General features: G+C 40.6%; 1 protein-coding gene across 3 annotated transcripts in view; it reads left to right on the plus strand.

The window, feature by feature from the left end:
* Nucleotides 1-13,519, plus strand: part of HMGXB4 (HMG-box containing 4) — a 38,325-nt gene that overhangs the window by 22,464 nt on the left and 2,342 nt on the right. For all 3 annotated transcript variants that reach the window (XM_034948904.2, XM_003821502.5, XM_055105975.2), the window contains 5 exons: nt 4,038-4,119; nt 6,071-6,135; nt 7,415-7,520; nt 8,299-8,468; nt 13,052-13,174. In XM_034948904.2, the coding sequence (XP_034804795.2) occupies nt 4,038-4,119; nt 6,071-6,135; nt 7,415-7,520; nt 8,299-8,468; nt 13,052-13,174 (546 nt within the window). The remainder of the gene's footprint in view (nt 1-4,037; nt 4,120-6,070; nt 6,136-7,414; nt 7,521-8,298; nt 8,469-13,051; nt 13,175-13,519) is intronic.

Genomic DNA, 13,519 nt, shown 5'->3' on the forward strand with positions numbered 1-13,519 from the left:
GTCCTTCAACTTTGTTCTTCATCAATACTGCCTTGTCCATTCTGGGTCTGTGGCCTCTTCATAAAAACTTTAGAATCAGTTGATGTCTTCAAAATAGCTTGCTGGGCTTGTTGTCTCTTTTTTGTGCTCACCTGCTATGGTCAGGCCCAGTCAGGATAATCTCCCTTTTGACTAACTCAGAGTCAACTCACTAGAGACCTTAAGCGCATCTGCAAAATCCCCTTGCCATATAACATAACATAACCATGTCTTGCCCACCCTTACGGGAATGCAAACCCAGGAGCAGGGGTCTTGGGGGCCATCTTATAATTCTGCTTACCACAAAAATAACATTGAGTACCTACTGAAGTGCCACACACCAATGGAGTAATTCCCACCTTTGAGTTAAATGGTGTTATCCAAGTTTTGTAGGGAAACGAAATGTCAGGAAAATGAAGCAATTCACGTAACGAGTAAATAGCGTGGTCAGGATTCTAATGCAGATTCGCTGGTCTTCAAAGCCATTTTGCCACACTATCTCTAATAAATGCTGTCACATCTTCCTCCTTCTCAGTTTATTTGCTTTTCTCCCAACCCACTGTCTTGATTGTGGGCCATCATCATTCATCCCTTCCCCGCACTCCTGCAGCAGCCTCCTGATTGGTCTTCCTGCCTTTGCTCTTGTTCTTCTCCAGTTTGTTCTCCATAGTCCTTAAGTGTAACCCTGACTATATAACTTCCTACTTAAAATACTTGAATGGCATCTTCCGGACAGAATCCATGCACTTTAATATGGGTTACATGGCCTCAGTTGATGGGCTCTGCCTGCCTTTCTAACATCATCTCTTACCTCTCTCTTCTTTGGTGAATGTGCCCCCATGTTGTTTCCTCTGCCTAGAACACTCTTAACCACCCTTCATCTGCCTACATCTACCCAACTCTCTGGTTTAGATTAAATGTCACTTCCTCCAGAAGGCTTTCTTTGACTCCCTAACTTGGGAAGGCACTCCTACTACATGTTCCCATAGCACCCAATGCTTTCCCTATAATAGCACTGTGTTTTATTAGAATGACATATTTAACTGCCTCATTTGTTAGATTCTGCATCTGATCCTTATCTGTATTCCCAGTGTCTGGCACATATGGATACTCAGTAAATATTATTAATAAATGAATAGTAGAATACTTTAATGGGTTACTTTTTTTCTACTACCTTTGAAATCTTAGTCTCTGCTTTTCCTTCATTGCCATTGAAATACTTTTACTATCACATATTAGAAAAGCTATCCACTTCCCATGTGTTTTATTCAGGATCCAATAATTAGTATATGGTGAAGCTGAGACGAGATTGTGGGTCTTTAAACTGTAAATTTCATGTGTTTTCCACTATTTTATGCAGCTTAACTTCCTTAGAATTAGATCTGGGCTTCAAAAGCTTATCCTCCTAACTACTTGCTCTACCACCACCCAGCACAGGTACTCAATAAACGCTAATCTAGTTTCTACATAATCGAATAAAGTCCTTTATAAGAGTTATGAAGGAAACCCTTTTCTTCAGTATGTGAATTTGGATCTATAGTATATTGGCCAAGAATTGTGATTAGTGTGACAGCTATAGTTAGCCTTATAGAATAGGAACATTAACCTTTTACAGTATTGTGTTTGAGAAAACGTTGTTAAACGCCTTCCTTGTAAGTTTTATAATATGGCCAAACAAGCTGTGAAATCTCTCAAGCATATATACTTTCTAATGTTCTCAGTATTTAGTAGTGAGATTGATTGTACAGTTGGGAAAGATTTGGCAGCGTGTAGACTTCCACAAATTTTTCTTTCATCATGTATTCTAGCAAATGTCAGGCATATAGATAAGCCATTATTAAAAGATTAGTATGAAATTTAACAAACATACCACAAATTTTATCTCCAAATAAGTGCAATCTCATTCAAAGCAGTTACCTTGGAAGGTGTTCTAGGAATGTTTCTATTCATCAAGTGATTTCAGAATCGCTTTTGGAATTAAAGTTGGAGTCATCACATAAGCTTTTTATTGCCATCAGCCTTGGTCTTTGTCCTTTGAAGGTCGTTATTTTATGGGAACAACATGAAGAACTAAGGCAGCTAGGCAGAGTGCACGATCGAGCTTTGTTTAAAGCAAGATACAACTCTGAAGTTACGAGACAGGACTGTGTGGCTGGTTTGGTTTTCATCACAAAACCTGACTCTTAAGGCAAACAAAAGCCCCCAAGGGCTTTTAAAGCACCATACATTCATGTCATATTTTTGTTGTTGTTGAGACGGAGTCTCGCTCTGTCGCCCAGGCTGGAGTGCAGTGTGGTGCAATCTCGGCTTACTGCAAGCTCCGCCTCCCGGGTTCACACCATTTTCCTGCCTCAGCCTCCCGAGTAGCTGGGACTACAGGCGCCCACCACCATGCCCGGCTAATTTTTTATATTTTTAGTAGAGACGGGGTTTCACCGTGTTAGCCAGGATGACCTCGTGATCTGCCCGCCTTGGCCTCCCAAAGTGCTGGATTACAGGTGTGAGCTACCCCACCCGGCCACATTCATGTCATTTTAATAACTGTAGGGCCAAAAAGGACTAGGAGTAGATGAAAGACGGAGAATCATATTTTGATGCTTCCAGATGAGTTTTTGAGGAAAGCCATACTGAAAATATTTGTTTGTTAGATTAAGATTATTAAGTGATAACTCTTTCTTTATTTTAAATAGTTAACTTTTTCTGTAAGGGAGCAACATATGTTCTTTCTTGGGCCCATAATGCATGGCCCTGAAAGTCAGGGCTACCTGGGTTGTGGTTATAACTGCCAGGGTCTGGTATTATTACTAGCTTAGTGGTGGTACCCTCAGCAAGTTACAGTTTCTCTGACTTTATTTTTTCCCATGCTCACAATGAGAAATTTGGATAGATGAATCTAATTGCATGTCTCTTTCTAGATAGGAAAAACTTAACTTTTTCCCCTTAGACCATGTATAATTGTGAAATGGAATGCATAGAAATATAATCTTCTGTTTTATATATTTCTTGTTGAACTGACTTTAAAAATAATTTGATTTTGTTTCTCAAAAATCATATATTCCTTTTGGCATTGTCAGAATATAGTGAAGAACAAACATGCCTCAGGTAGTACAGAGCTGTTTGTTGAAGTGAAGGCGTTGCATCTGACAGTGACTACCAAAGAATTGTCTTCAGTTATTTATTCACTTCTCACCTTGAACCCAAAGAATGTGAACAATCAAATAGTGAGAAGCTACAAATGACAATAAAAGCAGGATGAGGGAAATTACAAGATTAGAAATCAAAACCAGAGAAGCAAAAAGAACATAGATTTGGCTTTTGGGTTTCTGGCTCCAAAGTTTAAAAGGAAATTATGTGGTTCAGATTTTCAAAGATGAGAAAAATAGACACCCCAGGAGTGGTAAAGATTCTCTTAGCACTTAATTCTGAAAGAAATGTGTAACATGGGATTGTATATAGGGAGAAGGAAGGTCTTTACAAATAATTTAGCATGTGGTTTTTACCTACTAAAATTAAAACTGATGTTCATCTCTGAGTGGTAAGTAACATGGATTAAAAATGTATTTTCCTGGCCAGGCATGGTGGCTCAAGCCTGTAATCCCAGCACTTTGGGAGGCTGAGGTGGGCAGATCACCTGAGGTCAGGAGTTCGAGACCAGCCTGGCCAACATGGTGAAACCCCATCTCTACTAAAAATACAAAAATTACACGGGTGTGGTGGCAGGCACCTGTAATCTCAGCTACTCAGAAGGCTGAGGCAGGAGAATCGCTTGAACCCAGGAGGCGGAGGTTATAGTGAGCCAAGATTGCGCCACTGCACTCCAGCCTGGGCGACAGAGTGAGACTGTATCTCAAAAAATATATATATATATTATCCTGTTTAGGAAAGCTGGTTAGTAGTTTGGAACTCTTCCCTTGATGAAAAAGTTTAGGTATCCTTCTATTTTATTACTATGGATTCAGGGTTACTAAACCTGGGTTCTAATCAAGTCTTACCCTGTTGTATCTTCTATGCGGCACTAGCCAAAAAAGAAGAACATGTCGGCCTACCAGGTGTTCTGTAAAGAGTATCGCGTGACCATTGTGGCTGACCATCCAGGTATAGGTAAGAACATTACTGATCTGTAGCGCTTTTGCTTTCCATTTATATCTTGAAGCAGTGCAATTAATTTCTTCTTCCTGTAGCATTAGAGCATAAATCTTGTTTCTTTCCTCAGTTCTGCAAATCACTTTAGATTTTGCCTTAGTTTACCTCATCTGTAAAAGAGATGAACTTTATACATATCTCTTAAACGGATAAGGTGGGAAACTATGTAAAAATAAATGTTGTAAAGCACATACATAAATGCACAAAAATATACAATTGTTTATTTCCAAGATTCTACAATTGGCCTTTTCCTTAAATTGCCCTTGGATGTAAAGTTATAATGAGATATCTTGTATTATATTGTTGTAAAGATGCTCTTCAACTTATGATAGTGTTACATCCTGATAAACCCATTGAAAATTGAAAATACTGTAAGTCAAAAATGCATTTAATACACCTAGCCTACAGAACATCATAGCTTAGCTGAGCCCACCTTAAATGTGCTCAAGACACTTACATTTGCATACACTTGGGCAAAGTCATTTAACACAAAGCCTGTTTTATAATAAAGTGTTGAATATCTTATGTAATGTATTGAATACTGTACTGAAAGTGAAAAACAGAATGGCTGTATGGGTACTAGAAGTACAGTTTTTACTGAGTGCATATTGCTTTTGCATCCTTATAAAGTTGAAAAATCAAAAGTCAAACCATCTTAAGTCAGGGACTGTATTTGTCTCTGTATTAGAAGTTAATGAGGTAAGAAAAACACTATACCAGAGATCCTGGACACATGTCACTTAACCGCTACAAATTTCATTTGCCTAATGTGTAAAATTGCTGCCCTACCAACTCCAAAAGGCTGCAGTGTTAGGCACACATGAATATGCTTTATAAAGCATAAAACTCTTATACAATGGAAGGGTAAGATTACACATCTAGAGGATTGCTTCTGAGCTGCTCTAGGGAAATCCTTCTTTGGTTCTAATCATTCAGAAATTTGGTAAAAACCTAACATCTTTTTTCAAATTCTACACATATTTTTTAACCTAAGTTGATAGGCCTTGTATTGTGGGATCAAATTAAAGACACCAGAGGCAGGATGCAGTGGCTCATGCCTATAATCTCAGCACTTTGGGAGGCTGAAGCAGGAGAATTGCTGGAGCCCAGGAGTTTGAGAGCAGCTTGGGCAACATAACGAGACCTCATCTCTACAAATAATAATTTTAAAAAATAGCTGGGCGTGGTGGCTCACGCCTGTAATCCCAACACTTTGGGAGGCCGAGGTGGGTGGATCACCTGAGGTCAGGAGTTCGAGACCAGCCTGGCCAACATGGTGAAACCCCGTCTCTACTAAAAATACAAAAATTAGCCAAGCATTGTGGTGCACGCCTGTGATCCCAGCTACTCCGGAGGCTGAGGCAGGAGAATCACTTGAACCTAGGAGGCAGAGGTTGCAGTGAGTTGAGATCACGCCACTTCACTCCAGCCTGGGCGACACAGTGAGACTCCGTCTCAAAAAAAAGAAAAAAGAAAAAAATTTTTAAAAATTAGCTAGGCATGGTAGCCCACGCCTGTGGTCCCGCTACTTGGGAGGCAGAGGTGAGAGGGTGGTTTGAGCCCAGGTGGTTGAGGGTGCTGTGAGCCATGATCACACCACTGCAATCCAGCCTGAGCAACAGAGCCAGACTCAGTCTCAAAAAAAGACACCAGAAAGATGCTTAAGGAATAAATCCCTAGGGAGTAGATGGGTTACGAGTTGAGACTGTCTCCTGACCATCAAAACATCCCCTTCCCTATAGAAAAAAATCAAAGAAGAGTGATGGGATTGGGGTTGGTTTTCTGAAAGCATCTTGCAACATTTAAATCTGACCTTCAAAACCCTTTTCCAGTTTTTGCTTTCACCAGTCTTCTATTTTGTTAATAGCTAACCCTTTACTGTATTGAGTGTTTTACTCTTTTATGCCAGATTTTGGGGAACTTAGTAAAAAACTGGCTGAGGTGTGGAAGCAATTACCAGAAAAAGACAAACTGGTAAGTACATTTTCTTACAAACATATTTTTCAGTGCTTCTCGCCTTCCAAAATATGTAATTCTTCCATAGACTAGCCAGCCAGACAGCACTGAAAATAGTGAAGAAAATTACAAATCAATAGAAAATGGTTTAGCAGAGGACATTAACACTGTTAGTGCCAGTTCACTGTACATGAGGATTTAGCTATAGCAAGGCTGTCTTTTCTAACCTGGTCTGTTTTTTCCAGCAGTGTTACATTTGAGCCAAAAGATGACCTAAGTTGAGGAGTAATTAAAGTGTTAAAAGAAAGTCTAAAATCAAAGCCCTTTACTGCAAACACCTAGTAATCAGTCATGGTCTGAGAACTGAGGAAAGTTATCTGCTTAGCAGTCACTGCAAACAATAAAAACATGAGAATGTGATTACTAGGTAACCAGGTTCAAGGTCATCATCCTCATCAACCATTACCAAATAATGTACTCTACTATCAAGAAGCTAGTAAGACACTGATAAACAGTCATATCTGGGCTGGGCACGGTGGCTCACGCCTGTAGTTCCAGCACTTTGGGAGGCTGAGGCGGTGGATCACCTGAGGTCAGGAGTTCGAGACAAGCCTGGCTAACATGGTGAAACCCCATTTCTACTAAAAATACAAAAAATTAGCCAGGCATGGTGGCGCATGCCCGTAATCCCAGCTACTCGCGAGGCTGAGGCAGGAGAATCACTTGAACCCCGGAGGCGGAGGTTGCAGTGAGCCAAGATCACACCATTGCACTCCAGCTTGGGCAACAAGAACAAAACTCCATCTCAAAAAAAAAAAAAAAAGTCATATCTGAATCATTGAGACTTATGATATGAAGGTCATATAGGAGCAAGATGTCATCTAGATGAACAGCCATTCTTCACCCAGATTATCCTTAGTTTTTGTTTTCCTTGTTATTGTTATCCTGCTATTGTGTTGGTATTGCCAACTAGCAGGTTAGTAGAACCACATAGACATTATATTGAGCCAGATGTTTAATCTGTGATTTTACATTTCAACTTAGAGTGATCTAAAAATCAGTGCCGAGATTTGACCATTAGCATTGAGGAATGTTTATAGTCCTTTACTAAGATATTAATGTAGTCAGCTGTCTGAAGTCAGTTCAGTGACCCCCAGCTTAAAAGTTAGCATTAACCCTCTGTCTGCCCGCCTCTTACTATTGCCTTTCTTTTCTCCATTTTGTTCTTTCATGACTGCTTTTCCTTTTACATTTTGTCCTTCTTAATTTAATTTAATGTTCACTGATGTGATTGCAGATTTGGAAGCAAAAAGCTCAGTATCTGCAGCACAAACAGAACAAAGCAGAAGCCACAACTGTGAAAAGGAAAGCATCCAGCTCAGAAGGTTCCATGAAAGTCAAAGGTAGTGACCACATCCCGCCCCTGCTTTTCTCTAAAGCATGTGAATTTTGCTTCCTTGCTAAGAAACTGGGAAAAAAGCTTGCAGTATTAGAAGTGGACCTTGATTCCCAGGTATTATTACCTGGGAATGTTACAAGCTACCAAAAAGAGATGTTCAAATTTAGAAAATGCAAATCAGAAGTCAGCAAACTTTTTCTTTAAAGGTCCAGAGAGTAGACCAGGCGCAGTGGCTCATGCCTGTAATCCTAGCACTTTGGGAGGCCAAGGTGGGCGGATCACCTGAGGTCAGGAGTTCGACACCAGCCTAACCAACATGGAGAAACCCCGTCTCTACTGAAAATACAAAATTAGCCGGGCGTGGTGGCGCATACCTGTAATCCCAGCTACCAGAGAGGCTGAGGCAGGAGAATTGCTTGAACCCGGGAGGTGGAGGTTGCGGTGAGCCGAGATCGTGCCATGGCACTCCAGCCTGGGCAACAAGAGCAAAATTCCATCTCAAAAAAAAAAGGTCCAGAGAGTAAATATAGGCCTTGTGTGCCGTATGCATTCTCGCATTCTCTGTCACATATTCTTTGTTTTTCTATAACCCTTTAAGAATGTAAAACTATTCTTAACTCACAGGCCATAAAAAACAAGAGACCATAGACTGAATTTAGCCCACAGGCCACAGTTTTGCTAATGCCTGGTATAATTCATAAAAAGGGAAAATCAGGAAGAACTTTGTGTTGTTCAAGGCTGTAGGCAAGTTTTACCTGTCTGCCTCATTGCTCTGTTCTCAGCCTCTTCTGTAGGAGTACTGTCACCCCAGAAGAAGTCCCCACCCACCACCATGCTGTTACCAGCCTCACCAGCCAAAGCCCCTGAGACAGAGCCCATTGATGTTGCTGCTCATCTTCAGCTGTTGGGAGAGTCCCTAAGCCTCATTGGACACCGTCTGCAGGAAACTGAGGTGAATACAACTATCAGCAGCATGACTACAGTTTCCCATATAGTTTCCCATATAATTTTGATTCATTCACTCATTTTACATACATGTATTGAGCATCTACTTTATGCTAAATTATGCCAGGTACTCAGGATGCAGTAACATAGAAGATATAATGATAATAACAGAAATATCTATAGAGATGTTCAGTCTACCTGTTAGCTCTCAAAGTTTCACTAATGATATCCTATTGAAACAATGGCACAAAAAGAAATTGGAATACCCTGTAACTTATTTTTTTAAAATGCAGTGGAGGCTGGGCGCAGTGGCTCACGCCTGTAATGCTAATTTGGGAGGCCCACCTGGGAGAATCGCTTAAGGCCAAGAGTTTGAGACTAGCCTGGTCAACACAGTGAGACTCCATCTCAAAAAATACATATATTCAAAAAATTTAAAAGAAATAAAAATGGGGCCGGGCGTGGTGGCTTATGCCTGTAATCCCAGCACTTTGGGAGGCTGAGGCAGGCGGATCACGAGGTCAGGAGTTCAAGACCAGCCTGGCCAATATGGTGAAACCCTGTCTCTACTAAAAATACAAAAATTAGCCAGGTGTGGTGGCATGCACCTGTGGTCCCAGCTACTCGGGAGGCTGAGGCAAGAGAATCGCTTGAACCTGGGAGGCAGAGGTTGCGGTGAGTCAAGATTGCGCTACTGTACTCCAGCCTGGGCGATAGAGCAAGACTCCATCACAAAAAAGAAAGAAAGAAAAAGAAAAACGCAGTGGTGGCTGGGCACGGTGGCCCATGTCTGTAATCCCAGCAATTTGGGAGACCGAGGCAGGAGGATCGCTTGAGGCCAGGAGTTGGAGAGCAGCCTGGGCAACATAGTGAGACCCCATTTCTACAAAAAATTAAAAAATTAGCCAGGCATGGTGGTGCACACCTGTAGTCCCAGCTACTCGGAAGGCTGAGGCAGATGGATTGCTTGAGCCCAGGAGCTCAAAGGCTGCAGTAAGCTATGATTGCTGCACTGCCCTCCAGCCTGGGTGACAGAGCAAGACCCTATCTTTTTTAAAAAAACAAAAACAAAAAGGCAAGAAAAAGGACGAGTACAAATTCCATAGCAGTTTTGATTACTTCTGTCTCCTTCTAAGAGACTTTGAATTTTTCTCTGCATTTCCAGCAAAGTCTTGAATATTCAATTGTATAGGAGATTAAGAGTTCCTCTGTTTTGAAAATAGGTAACAAATGGAGAAGTTAAGGTTCCCAGCTCTCCATTACTCTGCACTTAAATTATACAGTGCTATGTGCCCTAGGGAGATTTTTGTCCTTTTAAGCTTCAATTTCAAAAATCACTTAACCTGCACAGCTGTCGTGTTTTATTTCTATTACCATATTCAATTTCTAACAATATTGTCCCCTTAGCTAACTCATTAGTATAGTAGTTCCGCTTTCCACCAAGTTCTAGTAAGACATTTCAGCAAAGAAGTCAGTCTAAGCTACTAAAGCCATTTTTAAGCTAAGAAATTAGTGTAGGAATGTAAAACTAATCACTTGCTTCAGTGTGGAAATTGAATTATTCAACAAATAAAATGCCAAAGGCCACAAGAGCTGAAGCTATATCTAAATTCTTTGGCTAGTTTCTAAAAATTTAGCAGTAGTCAAAAGAACTTCAGCACCTTCATATAGGCTCGATATCTGAATGGATATAGATATTTCCAGAAGAAGTATTCTATGACCTTATTTTTCAGATTTAATCATTCTTACATTTCGTAAGAAGTTAGAAGTAAAAACGGTTTGTTTTAAGCGTGTTCTGAATTTTCCCAGATATTTCCATTTAGTTTAGTAAGTACAAAGTTCACCCTTTTAAAGTGCAGAATTTAGTGATTTTTAATATATTCACAGAATTGTGAATCACTACTATTTCATTCCAAAACATATTGTTACCCCTAAAAGAAACCCTGTACCAGCCAGGCGCGGTGGCTCACGCCTGTAATCCCAGCACTTTGGGAGGCCGAGGCAGGCAGATCATGAGGTCAGGAGATCGAGACCATCCTGGCAAACGTGGTGAAACCCCATCTCTACTAAAAATACAAAAAATTAGCTGGGCGTGGTGGCGGGCACCTGTGAGAGGCTGAGGCAGGAGAATGGCGTGAACCCAGGAGGCGGAGCTTGCAGTGAACCGAGATTGCGCCACTGCACTCCAGCCTGGGCGACGGAGCGAGACTCCGCCTCAAAAAAAAAAAAAAAGAAAAAAAAAAGAAACCCTGTACCCATTAGCAATTATTCCCCATTCTCCCTCTAATCCACTTTTGGCCCGAATTTAATCATTTGCATAGATCTCTGCAATTTTATAATTTCCACATACCACTTAATACTATTACTTACTTTATAATTTTATTTAAATAAACTTGTCTGTGCTTTTACAGTGACATTCATGACATCTCAAGGGTTATATTCTATTTTTTTAATGTACATCATAATGGACATATAATTATCAAAATAATATGTTCAGTAGTAAATTAATGTTCATCATTTTAGCAGTAAAACTGGAACATACAATGCATAAGTTAGAAAATTAAGGCTAGAGGCCAAGCACTGTTGCTTGTTCCTGTAATCCCAGCACTCTGGGAGCCAAAGTGGGAGGATCACCTGAGGCTAGCAGTTCGAGACCAGCCTGGCCAACATGGCAAAACCCCATCTCTACTAAAAATACAAAAATTAGCCAGTTGTGGTGGTGCACACCTGTAATCCTAGCTACTTGTGGGGCTAAGGCAGGAGAATTGCTTGAACCAGGAGGTGGAGGTTGCAGTGAGCCGAGATCACACCACTGCACTCCATCCAGCCTGGGCAACAGAGTGAGACCCTGTCTCAAAAAAAATAAAAATAAAAATTGTGTGTGTGTGTGTGGCGTGTGGTGTGTGGTGTGTGTGTATCTTAAGAAAGTTAAAGCTAGAACCCAAATTGCAGAGGGACTTCATAAACATTCTGAAGTGTGTATACTTTACTGTTGGGGAACTACAGGGGTTTTTACAGTGGAAAGGGATGAGATCAGAGCTCTCATTTACTTTTCTCTGAGAATATCTTTTATTTTAGATTGGAAGTGAAAAGAGACCAGAATTGGGGAGAAGTTAAAACAATAATCCTAGTCTAGATGTGACAAAGATAAATTAGCTATAAATAAATATAGGGCAAAGGAAATGGAACAATATTACTAATTACTGACATTTTTGGGGTTTTAGCTATTATCTTCCCTGTATACTAACATTTTATTGAAGGCTCACTCACCCAGCTTTGGTTCAGAGTGCTTAATATGAATTATATCATTTAATTCACACTGCAGCTTTGTGAGGCAGAATTTGTTCCCCCCATTTTACAGAAGAATAAACAGACTTAAAGAGGTGAAGTCACTTTCTCTAGAGTTTAGCCCCTAAGTGGTAAAGCAGAGACTTGAATTTGGAATGTGACCTCAAGGTCCGGGTTCTTAACCTCTTACTGTACTGCTGCCCTCAGAAAGTATAGGGGGGAGATGTTGACAAGGAGGATGAGGGAAAGGAAGAGTCAGTGATGGCTAGGCCTTGAGACTGGGCAGTTATGTGAATGGTGGTGACTTTGGCAGAGAAATGGATGCTCAAAGGAGGGCTAGATTTGGATGGGAAGGTTATTCTTCCTTACAGGAAGTTGAGATGGAGAAATATCCAAAAGGAGAGACCCAAAAGACAGCCAGAAATGCAGTTTTGAAGATCAAGATGTTGGTAGTAATATTCATAATTACTGATATTTTTTGAGTACTTAACCATGTATTAAGCACCATCCCAAGTATATTATATCTATTATCTCAATCCCATCTGCTGCAGATGCTGTTAGTATCTTACAGGCACAGCATAGTAAGCAACTTGCCTAGGTACAAAACAGTGAGTAGTGGAGCCAGGATCTGGACCCGGGCAGTCTTGAATCCGGAGCTCATTTTCTTAAGGACTGTGCTGTGTTGCTTCCCAATATGACATATTCTCACACTGCTTCTAGTTAAAGCAGATTATACAAGAACTCGGCAGCAGCAACAGTCTTTCTTATCTCTTTGAATCACAAATAGACAATATGAATTACATAAAATGTTAAAATTTGAACCAAATTCGCTTTGAGAGTGAACAACTCAACCTAGAAAAATTGTATAATCAGCTATCAAAAGCTACATACACGCAGGGTTGTAGGATTCTCATAGTAATCACATCTGAGCTATATTTGTCGAGTTTATAACAGATATACTTTGCATACATAATCACAAATCTTACCAACAGCTCTCCAGAGTAGGTAAAGCATTTTTTACTATTCCTGTTAAGGAGACAGAAGTTAAGGATGTGAACTCCCCAAGGTCACTCAGAAGGTAAGAAGATGGGCTAGGATTACGGAAAGGGAACATGGGAATGTGCTGTAAAAGTTTTCTTTCTAAACAACTTACAGAGTTATCAAAGTAAACTTTCCATTTCTGCTGTAAAGTTTCAAATTATAAGATTAGAACTGCCTAGGATTTAAAGTACTGTGTGAGGAAGTCAGCCCGAACACAGCATCAGGAGTGTGACTCAAGCAACAACCTCCTCTCCTTTTCAGGGTATGGTGGCTGTGTCTGGCAGTTTGTCAGTGCTTCTGGATTCCATTATCTGTGCCCTTGGCCCCTTGGCATGTCTCACCACACAACTACCTGAATTGAATGGCTGTCCCAAACAGGTCTTGGTGAGTTTTCCCTGGATTTTTAGAGTCAGATCCATTGGGCGTCAGAGATGCCCTGCCTTAATGAGCACTGTCAGACACACATAAGGCTTTGTGACACACAGTGCTTCCTTCATCTGTTGGCCCATGGAACATGATGCTATATTATCAAATGCATGCTGTGCTTTCACTGAAACTAGAAAACAAGCCATTTACCAAAACAGTACTTAAGAAAGCAGCATTCTAGCCCTTGAGGTACTACAATTCCTGTGTTTCCTGTTTGCTATTCTGCACCCAAAGACAGTACAGGAATTGTTTCCCTCTTTTTTACTAGGATTAATGGGAGAAGTCAGCAGAAAAGTTCCTAGC

The sequence above is a fragment of the Pan paniscus genome, chromosome 23, assembly GCF_029289425.2.
Source record: "Pan paniscus chromosome 23, NHGRI_mPanPan1-v2.0_pri, whole genome shotgun sequence".
Lineage (NCBI taxonomy): Eukaryota > Metazoa > Chordata > Mammalia > Primates > Hominidae > Pan > Pan paniscus.